General features: G+C 35.9%; 1 protein-coding gene across 3 annotated transcripts in view; it reads right to left on the bottom strand.

Annotated features, from left to right (window-relative positions):
• Window positions 1-6441: 6441 nt before the first annotated feature.
• Window positions 6442-20926, bottom strand: part of fam214a (family with sequence similarity 214 member A) — a 95454-nt gene continuing 80969 nt past the window's right edge. For 2 of the 3 annotated variants that reach the window (XM_048615881.1, XM_048615880.1), the window contains exons 7-12: window positions 19590-19669; window positions 18365-18470; window positions 13718-13876; window positions 13406-13474; window positions 11272-11471; window positions 6442-7083 (exon numbers count right to left, since the gene is read on the bottom strand). In XM_048615881.1, the coding sequence (XP_048471838.1) occupies window positions 6930-7083; window positions 11272-11471; window positions 13406-13474; window positions 13718-13876; window positions 18365-18470; window positions 19590-19669 (768 nt within the window). In that variant the 3' untranslated portion in view covers window positions 6442-6929. Of the gene's footprint in view, window positions 7084-11271; window positions 11472-13405; window positions 13475-13626; window positions 13877-18364; window positions 18471-19589; window positions 19670-20926 lie in introns of those variants that run through there. The other variant, XR_007265406.1, reaches the window with a different exon arrangement.

The following is a 20926-nucleotide window of genomic DNA, read 5'->3' as shown; positions in this document are numbered from 1 at the left end:
GATTGCTGTAGCTGCGTTTATAATAAGTCAGACAGGTGCTGATGTAAAACAGCAATACATTTATGAATGTGCACTTGTATTTGCCATGAAATTCCACTTGTGCCACCTACATGCCTTGCCTTTAGATGTGCTATGAAGAGCCATTAATGGCATGCAGCAAATGACCTCATGCACAGCTAGGCTCTAAATATGGTTCCAGTGGCATAAATCCTACAAGGTCCCAGCAATGGCAAATAGTTCCACCACTTGCAGTGCAAGATAATGTGGGTGTAGTGCATACGTAATGAGGTAAGCAGCGGAGAATTGAATGAGATCACTCACTACAGCCCACGAAGAGAATGTAAATTCTTTGAAATAAACAACCAATTTTGGTAAATTTCAGCCCAAAGGCTTACGTGTCATTATAAATAACTGGAAAGGAGAGGATGTTGTATGTGTAACTTGCCTTGAAGAAAGTTAACCTTTAAAGACTCTATGTGCTGTGCATGTACAATGTGGTGATTCTGCCTCATAGTTCATCTACTCTGGATTTGCAAATTACACATAGAAATCAGTTGGTTTGCTTTAACGTATCTTCATAACATTTAATGTGTTTTACTGCTTTAAATAACCTATAGAGTTAATCAATCCTTGATGAGCAATTGATTATTCAACCTTTGTCATTAATATGAGACCACACGTTATTTCATCTGTAAACTTCAGGTCATCCAAAATACTGCTGCATGTGTCTTAATTCTGACCAAGTCTGGTTCACTCTTCGTTCTTACGTTATTGACTTAATTTGGTTCCCAGTTAAATAATACTTTGTTTCTTAAAAAAAAATTCTTGTTTTCAAATCTATCCATGGCTTGTCTCTCACTATCTCTGAAATCTCTTTCAGCCCCACAACCCTCTGTGATGTCTGCATTCTTCCAATTCTTATCTCCTGAACCTTCACAATTTTTATTACTCTGCCATTGCTGTCTGTACCTTTAGCTACCTAGATTCTTAGCTCTATAATTCTGTCCAAAAACTTCTTTACTTCTCTACCTCCTTTGAATCACTTCTTAAAATCTATACTTGACTAAGTTTTTGATCATTGGTCCTAATGTCTTCTTATGTGACTTGGTATTACTATGTGAAAGCTGCAATAAAGCTATTGTTGTAACTGTGCCTGACTTGGATAGCTGAATGTTTAGGAGTACAAACCCTTGAAGCATTGTCACTTGTGTAACTTAGGAAATGCAGCAGTAAGTTTGTGCACAGTGAACCTCAACAAATAGCAATATGATAATGACCACATCATGTTTTTGTGATGTCAGTTGAGGGGCAAATATTATCCACAACACCAGGATAACTCCACCACTGTTCTTCAAAATAGCAAATGGTATTTTTCAGATCCACTTGAAATGGTAGATTTTAAGAAGCATCTCGTAATTGACCAAGTTCAATATCACCGTCTGGCCTTAGTGTTTAATTTCATTTTTTATAATCCTGTGAATCATGTTGGGATGGTTTATTAGGTCAAGGATGCTATTTACATATAAGTTGTTGTTGAAATATGATCCATCCTGTATAATCTTTCTTGACAATTCTAACATCCCTCTTCAGACATAATTGTTAGAATGGAAAATTTCTTCAAATATACAAAATTTTCCCTGTCTCGCTAATTTTCTTTCCAACCCAAATTATTTTAAGCCAGATTGCAGGACTGCTCAGGATTTACAAGGAAGGTTGCATGTTTTGAAAGCAAGGAATTTGATACTCATTGTGAACCAGAAATGTACAGACGAACTGAAGCTGAGGGGTTGTTTGCAAGTGAAGTTGATTGGTGTGGACGAGTGGCCAGTTGTCAATGACGAAGGTCTTCTGGCTGGCAACAACTATTGATTATCAGGTAGCTGAACAGCCTGGGCAATGAACAAGGCAGTCAGACCAGAAGTGAAACCAGCAGGTCTGCAAACAAAACAACTCTCCAAGTTCTCTTCAATAAGCCACTTTAAACTTGAAAAAAAAGTTTCTCTTTCCTTCAGCAGATGCTACAACTTATGACTTTGAATTGAATAAGTTAGAGAACTTTTGTAAGTGAACCAGCTACCCCGTGCCTCATGCAAACCAGTGGAAGCATTCTGGAAAATGTTGAGGAGAAATCTTTAGACTGGCAAGAACCATCTCAACAGATTCTGTGAACAAAGACTACGGAACTGTTTTTCTAGTTTTCTCTCTGTCCCCCATTTATCCTTGTCTGTCTGTGCGTCTAGAAGGGGAAAGTTTATAAGGGGTTTTGAGTTTTAATTTTTTGCATTTACTTCATTTAATTGTTGACCCGTAGCTAGAATACATTTATCTGTAATAGACAGTATTTTTCATTAATTACAGAAACCTGGACTGTGCTTTCTATCAACTTGGGTCTGAACATAAGTAATTTGAGGATCTTTGCTTATTTCCTTTGAAAAGTTTAACAGTTATGATGACTGGGAATAGCAAGGCTTGACGTCCAGTATGCTATCCCAGTGAGTTGAGGCAATTAACTTTCCCACTTCATTACACTCAATAATCTATTACGGTCAAAGCTATCAGTTCTCATTTGCATAATAATCTCCTGTGTGGCACCCTAATGTTTTATGAGAGTCTAAGTACACTAACAACATCCACTGTCTCCCCATTATCCACCTTCTGGGGTTACATCCTCAAAAAAATCTCAACTGATTTATCAAACTCTTTCCCTTTCATAAACCCTTTTTGACTCTCTTTAATCATGCCATGCAAAACTACTCTCTCTCTAAAAATGCACATCCTCAACCTTTTTGACTATCACTCATCTGTAATCTCCTTTTCCCAAGATCTCTGAATCACTGTGAACATCCAGATATGTACATAACTCTCTTAAATTTATCTGTTGCCCTGTTACCACATTTTCTGGTAATAGTTTAGCAATTTTCCAACATCTAGCCCATCCTGCCTGATGTCAGACTCAGCTCCCTCGACATACTGGGACTCTGACAGGGGGTCACAGCTGAACCAGGAAAAGCAGGAACTCACACCACTGTGGGTCCCAACACTTAGCTCCAAATCTAAACCTGATCACATTTGTCATGTAAAGAGAGGACAAAGGTTCCACAAAAGGTAGGAGATGCAATTGGGTCACTGCTACTTTATGTTGGATTCAGCTAGCGTCTCACTGGAGTGGGAGGCTGGTAGATTTTCAGAGCTGCAAATATTAAAGTGGTTTGGACTGCTTTTGTCTAGACATTTGTATAGGACAATCACTCAAAATTGCATATGAATTACCAAATTAAAAAATGTAATTAGACAACACAACTGCAACTTGTTGAAATAAGTGCATGTAAATAGGCAGCTGCCCTATACATGCTGAAGGAGAAACCCTTCAGTAATGATGTGCACTACCCATACCACTCTCAAAAGGCTATTTGATGAAGAGATCAACTGCACCAGCTCGGTCTTTTACAAACTACAGCTGCGAGGCTTGACAAAGACCTCAATAAATCAACAAAGTCCTGGTGTACACACAGTTCTCATCACATTCCTGCAAATCAGTGAGTCATGAACTGTATCAGTGACACATGACAGCTTCAGAGAAATTCAACTAACCACGGCTCCACTGCAGCCTCAGGATTCAACGGGAGGCCCAAACAAACACTAATGTCAGATTGTAGATTTGGTTTCAAGATGGACAAAGCTCCTGAAAAATCAAACATGGTGGAGTGAACACTATCTTTGGATGGCTGAAAAGCATCTCCCCAGCCAACTCCTGTTTTCTCAATTTTTAAACGGCCAGCAGTCCAAGTCAGGACAATCAGAATACTATAAAGACACTTTGAAGCTCTTGCTAAGAGGCAACAGTATTGGCATTAACGACTGGGAGGAGGTAGCTACCAACTGTCCAAAATAACAACGACCTGTTAGTCAAACTGCATCATGTTTTAGATTCAAAGGTCTCAAAGATGAGGCAGGGAAGGAAAGAAAAGGAAGAAACTCCTGCGCCCTGGATCCCACTGCTGTGGGACATCAGCTCTCTTAGCACAAAGATCTGCAGGTCAACAATTAGCCTGGTCAGTCACGTAAAGACCTATGTCAAAAGCTCATAACCCTGAGTGGATGCCAACCTCAAATAATGATGATCAACACCTCCTACAATGCCAATTAGCTCAACTTCTTTCCCTATGGACAGTTATAAACATTTCTGAAGAAGGGTCACCCATTATGAAACCTTAACTCTATTTTCTTTCCATAGATGATGCCAGGCGTGCTGAGTTTCTCCAGCAATTTCTGCTTTTGTTTCAGATCTCCAGCATTTGCAATTCTTTGTTTTATTGGAGAAACACTGCTCCTTTCAAAAAGCACAAACACCAATCTATCTTTTCTGCTTATTTACATAATTCAATTTCTCGTCAGTGTTCTGGAGCATCATCTTCTGTAGCAAATTAATCCAGAGGTGGAAATGAGATGGGATTAGGATTACATTATATCTCAGGATTCACTGATGACCCATGATGCAAACAATATTTAAACAATTCAAGATGCATATATTGCTTATAATTGGAATTGACAGTTTTCTCAACATTGATATGGTAATTGCGTCTTTTGTATTTATCCCCCTCAAAATCCAGTATTGTGTATTTAAACAGTAAAGAAAAACATTATCACATGACTTTGAATTATGGTGACAGTGCTGATTCTTCTTTTGCAAGATTTGCTATATTAGCTTTGTCACTGCAGCAATAAATTAGACAGAGGTGTCTCCATTCTTTAAGTTGGATAGATGAATGCAAAGAAATCTTCACCTCAACATTTGATGATGCATCAATACTTGAAGAATCCACTACAAGCTCGCATTTAACTTGACTTGCTTTACAACTCATTTCCTTCACACTCTACTTAACCCCTAACCAACTTATACTTTTGGAACTTATTTCTTCAGTTAAACACAGTGTTGCATTATCATTCAGTTCCTTGCTTCAGGCACAGTTCTCCTATTTTGCAAAACTACTCTAAAAATGCGCATCCTCAACCTTTGTGACTACCACTCATTTGTAATCTCCTTTTCCCAAGATCTCTGAACATCCAGATATGTACACATCTCTCTAAATTTATCTAAATGCAATCATTTCAACCCTATTTGCAACATCAAGATATATTTGAGAATTCAATAACGACAGATTATCCTTCCTTATCATTCTACATTCTATGCTTATTTCAACACAATTAATCACTTGATCCCTTCCACCAACATTCCTCTGGGATCCATCTTTCTAGTGTTATCCTTAGTTTGTTTAATTTCTAACTATATTAGCATTGCCCTCATCCACTCAGTCATCTTGAAAGGGTCATGGAGTACCATTCTGAAAGCTTCCTGCTCAGTCTATGTGCTACCTTCAATTGCATGATAAGAATTGCTCCACCTTCCAGAAATGTGTTAGTGATACTCAGGTCTATTGTTGTATCATTACATTTGATCAGAACGTCATCCAAACAGCAAAGCCAGAGTGATGCAAAAGTCCCCACCAACTCCACAGTAAGCTTGTCAAGCCTCCACCATCACACACCATCAAAGAAAAACCTCACCACCACCACAGATTTTTGTTTACATCATTGTCACTTTTAGGCTGAGCTTTAACTCTTTATTAATAGACCTCCTCTCTCACTCTAGTCTACAGAAATGGGAAACTGTCCAAAAATTTTGCCATCCCACACCAACTCCCTATTTGCATTTCTTTTCAAATGCTTTTCCTAAACTCCTCTAGCTTGTTAGTCCTTTGCCATTGTCAAAAAAGTTTCCTCAAAACTTAGATTTGGATTATTACTTCGAGTTATTTTCCCTAATTGTTCTTCAACTTTTCTGATTCTGTAAATATTGGGTTATTTACCATGTTGAAAATATTGTAGTAGTACAAGTTGTTATATTTCATTCAGGAGAATATTAAAATTGTAATGAAAATTCATAGTGACTGTTAAGGATGGCAGGATCAACCCATAGAAAAAAAAGAATTATTTAAACTTGGTCGCTAGAATTTTCTTCACTGTCTTTGTGCTATGGAGAGGAACTTACCTATTAATGATTTTCATTGAGTCAGACTTATTAGATAATGCTATGTATGAATAATTAGTGAGAAAAATGTTGTGTTGCCTTCCAAAATTAAATAACCTGAGAATTAATTGTTTAAGATCACATCAGAAGACTGACCACTCGGACAAGAAACTGACAGCATGAGTTAGAACCTTTGGTTTGGAGGGGGAGGGGGTGATTGTGGGTGGAGTGAACATAATAAGAATTGTGTAAATTGCTCCACTATGCTCTACTATAGTCCATTGTTGGACTAGTTTAGGAAAGACTAGTTTCTCGGGGAACAATATGCAAAGACTGAAATCTTAACAATGAAAATCTTATACTTCTTTGCACACAGTCACAGATAGACAGACAGACAGACAAAGAACTTTACATTTGTTTTGTACATTTGTGTATTATTCATGTCAAAAGAAATACAGAGTATGATTTTACATAACGTTATGCTACATAATAACACTAAACAGGACAAAAATTACCTGTGCAATAAGTGAAACATTAATTTAAATATTAAATAAAAAGACAAATAAAATAAAACGTTTAAACGCTAAACTATTTCTGGTTTTTACTATTGCAACACATCCAATAAAGTGGTTTGTGACTTCCATTGTAACAGTACAGATAATATCAGGATATCATGGTTTTCATTCCAGTCTACTGCTCCATTTAAGTACAAGGGAGTTTATTCATAACACTTACACAAGACTGGTCCACTGTCTAATAGGTGCTGGGGCTCTAAAAGACTAGTACCAATAAATTCTCACAATCATGTATTGTGCATTATTTTATTTCCATTAATTAGCTGAACATGTGCCATTCTCCAGAAAACAAAACAGGAAAAATGTCCTAAAGAATACAAATGCTTCTAACATCGTGCTGAAAAATGAGGATTTGTTGGAATCTCTGTATAAGATTTTAATTCATATGCAGCACCACTGTCAACTTCCATTGACTTTCGAGAAAAAAGGAGTCTGACATCTCTATGGAGGTAGATCTTTCCAGATTTAGAACTCTGGAACCTGGAACACAAAATATTTACATTATTCATTCATTGAATATCTATTTGTAATATATAGAAAAAGGTTCAATTTTTATAAAATTTATTCATGGGATGAGGGTGTTGCTGGCTAGATCAGCATTTATTGTCCATCTCTAGTTGCCCAGAAGGCAAATTATCTGCCTACCTTCAAGAAAATATTGATATTGACAAATTTACCTTTTATAACAATTTGTGGAATGGTTCACAAGAGCAGAGATTGGGTGGGACAGGTCTAAACGCCCATAAATAAGTTAAATGTTTTAATAAATAATGAATTCAAATGTTGCAGTGATCATCTAAAATCTCTGGCCTAGCAAACTTTGAAGCAAAAAATGTGGGAGAGCACTAATTTCAATTTGGAAAATTCATAGTGTCGATGGATCTTGGTGAACTGATAAAGGAGGAGGAGGAGCCATCCCCTCTTGGCTTTTATTTTCAAAAACCTGTTCTAAAACCAAGAGCTTCATTTTTCAAACACCTTTATGAACTTGACCATTACATTTCAACTGTAACTACACTTCAAAAAAAATTTGACTGGCTGTGGAGTGCTTTGGGATATCATAAAGCTGCTAAAGGTCCTAACCATAGCTCTGTATAAATCTAAGTCTTCCTATTAAAGAAGAAACCCCATGATTAACCCACAACACAAAGACAAAATTTTCCTTCCACTATCCTTGCACTCTTTATGTGGTGTTGGCCCACAGCAGTAATTATCAGTTTCAAATGTGGAATTGTATGTGATGGTTCAATGCAAAATTATCATTCTTTTTAAATAAAAATAAAACCTGGAAACAAACTCAAATGGAAGTGCAGTATAATTATTTCATTAGTGATAGGAGTAAGTTCCCTTCAAGATCTTGTACTTCATTTTGAGAATTATGTAAGTCTTCCTCAACTAGAACTCAATCTTTGAACACTAAAACTGCTCAAATGGAAGGACTACATGGGGGAAGAAAAAAATTGCAAGATATAACACAAGTAACTTTCCTCCATACTATATATTTTGTATACTGTTTTGAATTGTTTCTTTTTTGAATCCAGAAGCGTTTGTGCCTTTAGCCCATTTCTTAGTATATCTGAATGTCTGAGCTCCTTTATTAAGTATGTGGTAATTTTTAAAAATGAACTCATGGGAAGTTTGTGTTACTGGCTGGGCCAGCATTCATTTCCCATCCTTACTTGTCATTTTAGAAGGTGGTGACGAGCTGCTTTCTTGAACCGTTGAAGTCCAACAGGTGTGGGTGGATCCACAATACTGTTGGGTAGGAGTTCAAGGACTTTTACCCAGTGAAACTGAAGATATATAGAGGAACCTGAAAATGGTGGTGCTCCCATGTAACTTCTGTACTTCTCCTACTACATGGTAGTGGTCATGCATTTGGAAGGTGCTGTCTAAGGAACCTCAGTGAATTTCTGCAGTGCATCTTGTAGATAGTACACATTACTGCTACTGAGCATTGATGATAGAGGGACTGAATGTTTGTGGATTTGACACCAGAGGGCTGTTGTAGGTAGAAAGCAAATCAGAGAATATTGCTCTAGTCAGATCTGAAATATACATATAGCATTCTGCCAGAAAAATTCACTCCACAATATTTTCCTCCCCTCTTTTTCACACACCAGCAAATTGGAGTTAGGGCTATTATTTACACACTTAAGTTTATTGCTACTCATAAAAATCACCAGTGCTGCTGTGTTATGCAGGGATGGTCCTTCTAGAGCTACAAAAGTGAGCAACTGATGAGTTTAATTCTATAGCTACAACTTAAGCATATTTTTTTGACACCAAAGTTCACATTTACCTTGGAAAACCAAGCATTGAAATCAAAGAAACGTACTGGTGCTGAATATATTATTAGCTACCTTTCCATAATATTTTTAGATTTAAATGAAAAAAAATCCAAATTTTGCACATTTTGCATGGAGAATAAAGAAAAAAGTGTCATTGAAAAGAATCTCCATTTTAGGAAACAAGTTTGTCAGATAAATCCAGTGAAGAAATGGGGAAAATTAAGTAACTTCTTGTTCAATCTACCTGTATTGTTTTGTCAGTGGACACAAATTGCTGTGAAAATTGTCTGTTAGAAATGAAAGTTTGCAGCACATCAATCAGTAATCTGGTTATTACAACAGCAATAGGCAATACAAAAAAATCCTGTTTACCAATAAATTCTTTTCATACCGCTCAGTAAAATTCGGCATCAGTACTCAAATCAACTGAATAATTAATTCATTCATTCATTCTAGAAGAAGAATAATACTGATGACAAAATCTGTTTGAAATCTTACTACTGGGTAAATCTGGCTCACATGTATAAAACAGAATAAAGACCACGTTCATTTAAGTTAGACGTCACATGACGCCAGGTTATAAGTCCAAACAGGTTTATATGGAATCAGAACCTTTCGGAGCGTAGCCCTTTCGTCAGGTGAAGTGAGCGAAGCACACAGTCACTGAATTCATAGGCAGAGAGACCAAGGATGGTGCTGGTGCTGTACAGTTTTAGATTACTTAATACTCTGGTCAGACCCTCAACATGCGACTCATATACCTATCATGTTATTTCAGTCATTTGAGTTTGTCTCCAGCACCACTTTATTTTTAATTTTTCGTAATATCTCTCTGCCTTATTTAATCGGATTATAGGTCATCCTGTCACTGGTTATTTAGCTGATGACATTTTACTCACACCATCTGACACTTTTGATCACCTGCAGAGACTTATTATTCAACACTCCACTCACACATTTATATGATCTTTTGATCTCTCTGCCTATAAATTCTGTGCCTGTGTCCTTCTTTCTCACTTCACCTGATGAGGGGGCTACACTCCAAAAGCTTGTGATTTCAAATAAACCTGTTGGACTATAACCTGGTGTCGTGTGACTTCTGACTTTGTCCACCCCAGTCCAACATCAGCACCTCCACATCACATTTATTTAAAGAAATCGATAAATCACTCAGTCACAACACAGCAAAGTTGCTTTCCTAGATCAAGGATTGAATTGAAACTCAAGCACAAATTGGACATCCGCCCTTAGCGAGGCAAGTCTTACTCTAGTTTCAAGATTTCAGCTGCAACTTCAGAATTTATGAATCCAAAGGACAATATTCTCTTAGATCTGCAACGGAAATATTATGTGGATGTAGTATCGTTGGCTTTATGTCAGACTAGGCCTTTGGTATGTTATTAGGTCTGTGTAGGAGGAACTTGTACTATAACTGTGGTTAAGCAGACTTTTGAATGCTTGATTCAGATACTGGGTTAATTAGACAAAAAAAAAATCATGCAATCATCTTTCCTCCCCCTACATGGCACTTATATACACTCATGGTAACTTAACAACAGCAGCTAGAAAAACATAGCATGTATCTGTATTGCATATACTATAATAGGCAGAAGAGAAGGACTTCACTGAACAGAAGTCTTGAACAACAACATGCTAGTTCCCACCTCTGTCTAGGCATTAATTTGACTTTAATCAGTGTTGAAAGCATTGATTTGGTGGTCATTGCATAACCATGAAGTTCATTTAAAAATTACTGTTCCAGTTTTGTCCTAGGCTAAGGAATAACCAGTTGTGTGCGCTTTCCAGTTTTAATCATGTCCCTGGTTAAAATAACAAAAACACAAACCAGGTTTCATGTTCATTTCCAATGGTGTCTGTCAGTCAGTTCTATAATAATTATTAAAAAACTCAAGAATTTTATTACTTCATTACATGAAAAATAAACAGATTTTAAATTTGAAGTTTTCAAATCCTTTGGACACTAACATAATTGAAGGTTGTTATTTTGCATAGAAACCAAGTGAACTATGAACAACATAAAACAAAGAACTGCAGATGCTGGAGATCTGAAACGGAAACAGAAACAGAAACAGAAATTACTGGAGAAACTCAGCAGGTAGGGCAGCATCTGTAGGAAGAAAGCAAAGTTTACGTTTTAAGTCCTGTTCTGATGAAGAGTCACCGGACTTGAAAGGTTAAATCTGCTTTCTTCCCACAGATGCTGCCAGACCTGCTGAGTTTCTCCAGCAATTTATGTTTCTGTTTCAGAACTATAAATAATTCACAGCTATCCAAGCAAAGCCCATTACAAATACCATACTTATCACTCCAAGACCAACTGCAATATAACTTTGAAGCATTCTATTTTTATAGTTACCTCAAGTGGACGAGGTAGCGAAGTATCCTTTCCTCAGTCTGAATTACATTTTCTTTATTGGCATGTCCAAGAGTTTCCCGTTTCACTGGAACTGAAAATGTCCTCTGTCGTAGGAATGTCTGGTGATTGGCTGGCATATCTCTCAAATCATAAATCACCACAAACATCTTTACCACTGTCTTGTTCGGGTTAAATAAGGTCTGAAAAACAATTTACTCCATCAGCTTTAGAAATAGATTAGAGGTTTGTATTACATTACTCAAAAATAACAAAAGATTGCATGGCATTAATGAATTTAATCAAAAACAGAAATAACATGCACAAAATGTGGTGACATGTTTATGAAATCAAGGCAAAGTGATTTCAATACCTGTTCACACTACACATATAACCTATTTCATATAATATTGATCACCGATAGCAGTACAATTAAATTTATGAGGAGTTCTTTCTACAGGCACGATTACTGTTTGCCTGAGAACATGGAGCAACTGAGGTTAAGCATACATGCAAGAAACATCTTCCCCTTTGGAAATAGCAGGTTAAGCTCATATACACAAGGTATGAATTAATGGCATAGTGATGCCTTTCCTGAATTTTTTTAAGGATTCTCAGAAGTGTGATGGAGCAGGCTTTCTTACACTTACTGCATCCTCTATTGAATCCCAATAGTGTTGAAACAGGCCATTTGGCCCAACAAGTCCACACCGACTCTCTAAAGAGCATCCCATCTGGACTCATCCCCCTACCCTGTCCCTGTAACCCTGCATTTTCCCATGGCTAATCCACCTAACCTACATATCTTTGAACTGTGGGAGGAAACTGGAGTGCCCAGCAGAAACCCACGCAGACAAGGGGAGAATGTGCAAATTTCAGACAGTTGCCCGAGGCTGGTATTGAACCCAGGTCCCTGGGCTGTGAGGCAGCAGTGCTAACTACTAGGTGTGGTCCTCAGTGTGAAGACTGGCAAGTCCAGCAAAGTGGTAGAAAATCACATTTGCATCCCACCATTGAGTACCTTGTGCTAAACCTCCAGAGCATAGAATTATCATCTTCCTCTACTGTCACACAGCAACTTATTCTAAAAGGCAAAGAGTCCAAAAATATAGGAGCTTTTACACATCCAATTATCAATCTTCTGCATTTCACAAAACAAAAATAGTTCCACAATATATGAGCACAAGTAATCTTAGTTTCCTTAAGGTCACACCGAGAGATAATAGTAAAATACAACAGCTTGCAATAATCTGAGAAAACATTATTCTTAAAACAAATGTTATATCCTGTACGAGGCCCTGTGTTTCCACATTGCTTTCAGGAGTCAGCCTCCCGTATTTCACTCTTACAGCTACCATGTAGCTAATGCAGAAAATTAAATCACTAGAATGCAGTTCTGTGAGGGATGCCTCATTTAGTACAGCATGCGTCAATTTGGTTTGGTTCTTTCACAGGAGGCCAGTGCCAACGAAATGCTGTATTGTTGCATATACCAATCATTAGAGGGGACTTCAAATCAAAGCCGCATCAGCATTCAGGTGTTATCGTTGATCCACAAAGCAATGTGAAGACAAACATAGCATTCTCCACTGTCCTGGTTAGTGTTATTTTGCCAAGCAACTTCAACTTCTTTCATTTATAGATTAGCTTGTATCAAAACTGATGTCCTTGTTATCAGTACTTCAACAAGAAGTGCATTTCAAAAGTAATAGGGTATATTGGGATTCTCTGAGACAGTGATTAGGGACTAAACAAATTAACTACTTCCTTCTCTATCAGGCTTGCAAACCCACATACAGCAGTAAGTCATTCCTTATAGGCACTTAAAAGTGAAAAGTGGGGGGGCGGGGTGATAAAACTGATTTTGAAGTACCAAATAAAAATAATAGCTTTATTGAAAACAATTCCTAGTGCATTTTCATTAATATTTCAATGAAAGCTTTTTGTTAACATGTTGAAACTAATGAATAACCTGGCAACCATTACAGATCTAATTTCTATTCCCAGTAAGCCTAGGAAACCACCAAGGGATATTACAGCTTAAGTTGGTTCTTTGCATTATCATATTATGTATGTGAAATATTCCATACATCTGAACAGCAATTAGCAATATAGATAGAATCCCAACCTAACTTACCACTTGTATTGTTCCTGATGAAGGTACTCGATAGCCTCGTTTTCCCAAGGTTTCCAAATTAATTACACCCTACAAATAAATAATCATCAATTCAAAACAGGTTGCTTCAAAAAGGAACTTTAAATTAGCAAAAATAATTAAATAACTTTTTACTGATAAGAATCAATATCAACATACCCATAAAGAGCAAAAATTAACAAATAAATAAGTGAGTGATTTACCAGTCTGAGAGATATGGGTCCTAACCAAATACTGCTACACCATGACCTTGATCACAAGTCTTTAACTACAGGAATGTGTAATAACACATACCATGTAGGGTGATGGTGCATTATCATCAGAGACACTGTAGAATGACACTTCAACTGGAAGAGTCATGTGACTGGGACAGAATGTTCCACTCGCTCCCACCTCAGCGGTAAAACCAGCAACAGATCCTAAAGGTTCCAAGCGGAAATTCAGGATGGACTCCTGTGAACATTCAAAGACATGTAAACATTATCAGGCAGTTTGGATCAATTTACATAGTTTTGTTCTTATTTTATAAACAATACAGCTCAGTAAACAATCACACAATATATGCGATCAAGTTAATGCATTAATCATGTAAATATCCACAAAATCCCAGTATTGAATAAAAGTCTCTTAATACAAACAATCCACCATAAAATTAGTTCCATTTTCTTGTGTTTCTATTTAATATCTTATGAAATAAACTGATGCAGTCTGGAAGACTGAAAGGTGTATCCCAATTTTGGAAGTTCCAAGGGTAGTCATAATATGTTTAAGCTGCATTTAGAATTTATGATACCATAAGAACTGCTCAATTTATTTGCAGCCCTCCATGCATCCTTATATAGGTCCATAAAGAAATCTGATCCTAACAAACAGAATTATATGTTCCTATACTATTTTGCACCATACATCTGCTTCATTTTTTAATGTAATTATTTTCTGCTTGCATTAAAATTTTGTAAGGATTTACAAAATATTTTAATGTTAATATATATGAAATTCAATTCTTAGTAAAATCAGGATGTTTCTATGGCTGTTTAAAATAGATCAGGAAAAATGGAGTGTTTAATTTTGAGTTGGAATTGATGTACATTCTGGTAATGAGCCAAACAACATGAGACTGTCTCCTGTTGCTGTTTAAATGGTCATAATGTTAGATACTAGTTGCATTAATACAGAGAAACTGGGATATTAGCATAAACCACCACTACATTTTGCTCTGGTGCGTTACATCCATTTGACTGATCAAAAAAAAAGTAAATTTGGTGAAAATATGTTACTATTTATAAAGGCCTTGTTAATGTGCACTCAGACGAGGTAGGTTTCCACTGGGGGCAATTGAAACAACAGTTGTAGTAAACTCAGGCTCTGTAGGTGAACAAAGTCAACACTGGTGCAGCTAATTTCTCCATGAAGTATCTGTTTAATAAAGATTTTGCTGCAATCGTTCTATTAACAAGTTTAGTGACAGTTTGGTAGAACAGGACTATCTTGGAGCCAAGTATTTACAGAAAACCAAGAACCTGTCTCACCAATAATTTCATGTTTATTGCATCACCGTAATTTTTTAATAAACTGAGCATTATTTGCCTGTTAGCACCTTAAATAGATGAGCAGCAAATGGTTTAAAAATCCCAATGCAATGCCCAACTGTACAGTCCATTTCCACTTATAATGAAATCAACACTTCAAAATTGTGTGGATGAATTACTGCAAATAGCAAAACAAAAAACCTGAACCATTAAGCTGACAGTTTAAGCACTGTCTACGTAATTTTGGACATGAATTGTAGTTTAATCTTTTTCTTAATTTCGGCTTTAAAAAGCCTATCTGTTTCACTAATATCCTTTAGGGAAGGAAATCTGCGATCCTCACTCAGTCAGGCCTACACAGGACTCCAGATGGAGAGCAGTATGGCCGACTATTATCTGCACTCTGAAAATGGTGAACTGTTCAGTTCAAGGGCAACTAAGAACACATTTTAGCTGAAATATCATGAGTTTATAAATTAACTTTTGAAACATGCAAATACTATAAATTTTCTGTTCTGTTTAATTATTTTTAAATTCCCAATATTTACAGCTGGAAGAACACCATTGTTGCTTTACTGTTTTTGAATGTAGGGAGATGTACAATTTTATTATTACGGACAAAACTTGATTAGACACATTTCTGCTGGGAAGATTATCATAAAGCAAATCAAAGGATGAACAGTTAGTAAACATTACTGAATCAATTCACCGAGAAAGAAAGGAAAAATAATCAGTGTTTCTATTCTTTACTGTTAAAATTAAAAATTGCAAGTCTTTCACTCCTCATTTCTATTACAGAAAATAGTCCTCAAAAGAATTTTTGGTTTCTAAATATCAGAGCTGTATTCTATGTGATTCTGATCAACATTTAAGATATGGACTAAAAAAATCTCTAGTTTAGCAGATTTCAGATTACTGTGTATAAAACTAACAATAAAATGTCCATGATAAATTCCTGTTTATTTTTGTAGTTTATGTTTGTTAATGCATTGTAAGATCAGCAAGACCAATAGCAATTATTTGGGCAAACCATCGTTGCAAATCACAATACCATTAAGATCATTTTGTGGATTCTAGACTCAAATGCACGTGCAACAGCCAAGCAGGCTTGTGAGATATAACATCAAAATATGCACCACATTGCAGTCTCAAAATATTATCCACAAAAATTGGCAAAAGAATTAAAAGTATGATTTTAAAATGTATATGAATACACACAAAATATAAGCAGAAAGCATGCTGAGAATCGGTCATGTAAGGAAAATATAAACAAGTGACAGATTTTATTTGAAGCACATATTTGTTATGCAGCTTGACTTAATTAGCTCTTTTCCATGTACTAAGTTTTCTCAGATGTTTCCTCAATATATCATTTCAAGATTTATTGGTCATCCAAAAATTCCAGTTGTGAAGTGCAACATTTTACAGATTCTTAATGCTGTTGAAATTGTTGTAATTGACTACTTCCTCCTAAAAATTCAAATGTCATACCACTGCTGAAAATACAGCTAACCGAATTATTACAAACAGGTTAGGAAATATTTCAACATTTCTGCGTTAGTCCTTAATGTCTCTGTTTTTTGTACAGGCTGAAGTTAGAAGTGTGGCCAATTCTGGATGCCATATTTTAGGCAGGATATCCAGGTTGTAGACAGAATGCAAAAGAAGTTCATGGCAGGCTTCAGTTACAAGGACAGACAAGAAAAACAATTGGGTTCTAGTCACTGGATCAAAAAAGGTCAAGATAAGGTCAATAGAGCTGCTCAAAATTATGAGAAGTTCTGTTTGAAGCCAACAGGGTATAGCCATTTGCACTGGTCAAGAAGTTGTTAACCAAATGGTACGATACAAGACCTTCACCAAAACAATAAATAGTGAGATTAGGAGAATACGTTTAGACATGGATGACTTCCTATAAAAGTAGCAGCAGCAAAATCAATAAGTTTTAAAATTGAAGGAGCAATAATGTTTACAAGGGTATCAAGGAAGGGCAGGAGAATGAAAAAAAGTTCTTTTGGAGTCCTAAACATAAAGATATTGGGTTCAATAGCGTCCTACTAGACTATATATGGCTAATGATAAAAGATTTCAAGGAAATCCTCTTAACCTTGAAACATTTCTCAAGTCACAACTCCTTACTAACAATAAATACTTCCTAGTTTACATTGTGTTAGTAAGAATTGGTGATGTCACAGTAACACAAACAGAAGTGAAAAGCGCCTCAATTATACTACAAACAAAGTATAATGTACAAACTGCTTGCCTCTCTAACAGCACATAAAATCGGTGCGAGCAATTATTAATTTCAGAAAAATATCATAACTAATAATTTTTTAAAAAGTACTTTCCAAAAATAAGAAAAAAATGTCCTCAATTCTTTTCTCCAAAAATAAATGGACTTGAGATTGAAATTTATGAAATACTGCTTGGAAACCAAGAGTTTTAGACACACAATTTATAACCGTACGCAATCTGTTAATATTCTCCATTGTATCAATCTACATTGCCTGTTACACTTACGTAGCTGTGGTAAGTTATACAACAGAATGAATTATTCAAGTCAAAAGTACTTCAAGTTCCATATTTGGTGTGGTTAGAAGTACCTCCTTAATTTTCTGAAGATTCACTTTTTCACTGTGAGAAGAACAAACATCTCCACTTAGACCCATATGGCAAATCATTTCCAAATTGAGAAGTGGGAAAGAACAGATAGCTGTAGTTTCTTGTGCTGTAATTCCTTTATGTCTGGTCACTTTAAAATGGAGAGCTCCTAACAATCTTCTTAACATGTAATCAGAAAATCCTGTCTCATGTATATCAGGAGCATATACAGTTGTCCTAACTGGCTGAAACAGGCCTAACTAGTCAGATTCAAGACAGCAATTTTGGTAATATAGTTTAATTACTTAAAAGATATTTGAAAATATTTAGGACTTCCAGACAGATTTGCTGGCATAAATTAATGTACAGCCATATTATTGTTGAAATCATAGGGGATACCTAGCTTAACACTGATAATGACAAGGGGATCGTGCTGCTCTCCCAAGCTATGATACTATCCATTAAAAGCAGAAACTGTTTTGAACAACAACCTACCAGTAACTGTGTTGACACTGCTTATTACCTTTCCACTAACAGGTAGGAAACTTGAAGTATTTGTGGCCCTACTCAAATGTTTAACATGGAAAATTCACTTGATCGTATGCCAAACTCTTGCTAGCAGATCTGAGAAATAGTAATTAAAACTGGATGTATGAATAGATCTAAACATATCTTGTAAAAGTCATTCACTGGAATTTCAAAAATAAATAGCAGCACCTTGACTCAAAAATATCTCAAAATAAGCTGAACACTAGATCAATTGTTTAGCCTATTTCATTCTGCATGTCTCATGTGGAGTTATGATTTGTACCTCAAAATTTCCAAGCAGGCTAAGACTAGTTGCTGGTGGAGCACTGACACTCAGGAGCTGCTTCCCTTGGTCAGCATCATTCTCTGGCCTTAAATACTGTCTCCGGCTATAAAAGGAAAAGAAAATATAATATAAAAGCAAATACTCTTTATCCTTTGATCGATGAATTTGATACTAGAAGACACCAAACATTGTCCCCTCTGTGCATTAAATTATCCAAATACTCTGTAAACTCAGAATATATTGTTAAAATTCAATTAAAATTGAACATTTAAATATTAACCTTTAATTGGTCCAAATAAATAACCCAATATATTTCTAAACATGTTTCAACAAAACCATCCCACTTTACTGACTGCTCAAGTTGCTTTCCTAAGTAATTATGGCAACAGAAATAATGTGCCTTTGTATTCAGAATTTTACACAGATTCCCCCTCCTCCAGCTTTCAGTTCTTTTCATTTCTGTACTTCTAACTTTTGACTGGAGATGCTTACTGATATCCAACATTAATTTCAGCAAAAGTTTTGACAAGCATTTTTATGCACAAAAATACTGAGTCAAAAAAGAAAATGCCACATTAAGCATAAAATTTACAAAATGAAAATTGATTTAAAATGCACCAGCAATTAGCTAGCAGATGGCATTCAACTCTATTACTAAGGTACTATTAAAATTCCAAAACACCAAGTTTTTTTTCCCTTATAGCACTGTATTTGAAAATACATTACATGGAATATCTCACAACAAAGGGTGTGCTATAGAGCAGGGAAAGGTTGGACATGGAAGTGGGCACAGATAGTTTAAATGTATCATAATGAGAAAAGTGGCATCAAGGAGCTCCAATTCAAATGGATTAAAGAATTACAGTAACAAATCCTAAGATGATTAGAACTACAGCACACTCTCCAGATGAGTCATCCTAAATATATCATTCTGATTAAAGCTTCATGTCAACGTTTGTTGATCAAGAAATTGCAAGTTGCATTATAGTCAATTTAAGGAAAGAAATTAATGACGGAGTGTGATCTCAGGAAGAACTGTAGAATTGTTTAAAAAAATACAGCCGATTTATATAAATCAGCATTTAACTTTAAATATAATTTACAATTCTCAAGAATTGCCTAATAATTTAGTATGCATCCTGTACGAAAACATTTTCACTTGAATCCTGAAGAATGCCACTTGGTTTTTTTTTCCAAACTGTAGAAAAAGACACAGAAATACCTTTTGCAAGGTACCCCTTTTAGTCTTTGCAATGAAGTGTCCAGGTCAAAGTATCCCGAATGTTTTTTTCTTGGTGGAACCTTGGTGTACAACAAGATAAATTCTATTAAAAATAAGTTACGCTGACTTTACAGACTCTTTGACACTAAACCACATCAAATGATTGTAAAATAGTCTGCAACAGTAATTTACAGGAAATATCCAGTAAGATAATGTTTTGATTTCTACTCCAGAAAGTTAGGTGGTGAAAGATAGAACTGGACCTGAAGGCTTACACACTTTTATAAAGTTATATTCACAAAGATACACATCATAAACATGCGACATCTAAGAACAAGTTTAGTTATCTTCCTACATATAGGAACACAAGTAAAACCCCAGTTAATGCTCATCATCTGGGATGCGTTACTATACAATTAATGTCTGATACAATACCAAACATGAAACCTACCTGCTATACAAGCATACAGAATTAGCATGACCAGATTGCTTTTGAAATTTATTGGAGAGTAGAATTTGGATGTTTTGGGCACTACATTTTTAAGAACAAAGGAACAGAAGGAGAACATTCTGTTCTCGAAATCTGTTTATACCTCCAATTAAATCATGGACAATCTTTACCTCAACTCCGTTCACCCACTTTTCATCCTCATCTATGCATACCCTAAGCCAACATAAATCTATGAAGGTCTTGAATATTTCAACTGATTAAATAGTTGCAGCCTCTTTGGAGAAGATGTATATTCTCACTATTTCCAACAGGGAACACAGTTTCCTGATTTCATGCAAAAATGGTCCAGCTCCAATTTGAAGATTTTGCCCCTTGTTCTGGGCTTCCTCCAACAATGGGGATTGCGCTCTCATCAAAACCCATTATCATTTTCAGAGTTTGATCAGACTATCCGCTAACCTGGTAATTACAGTAGAATACAAAGTTTATGCAATTTTTTCTCAACATTTTGTCCTTTACCCAAATCATAATTCATACTTCCTATGGCTCCATGCACAAGATGAACACAGCACTCTAAATTCCGATAAAGGCTCTGTATAACTGAGGCACCATTTCCTCACTTTGGATTCCAGCTTGCTAAGACAAAGACAACCATTTCATTACTTTTTAATTCCTGTGTGCTAGTAGTCTACGCACATGGATAGATAAATTCTTTTGCTCTTCCACACCACAATCAACATATTCCCATCTGCTTTCCTCAGTTCTAAATCAGGTGACATTACACTGAACCACACTTGACTTAAATTGCCTGTTTTGTCCACTCACTTAAATAATATTCATGTTCTCACTACACAACTCAATAATACATTACTCACTGCTATTTATC

This window comes from Rhincodon typus, chromosome 33 (genome assembly GCF_021869965.1).
Source record: "Rhincodon typus isolate 14 chromosome 33, sRhiTyp1.1, whole genome shotgun sequence".
In the NCBI taxonomy this organism is placed as follows: domain Eukaryota; kingdom Metazoa; phylum Chordata; class Chondrichthyes; order Orectolobiformes; family Rhincodontidae; genus Rhincodon; species Rhincodon typus.
The sequence above is the reverse complement of the archived record's forward strand: the minus strand, read 5'-3'. Positions and strand labels throughout refer to the sequence as shown.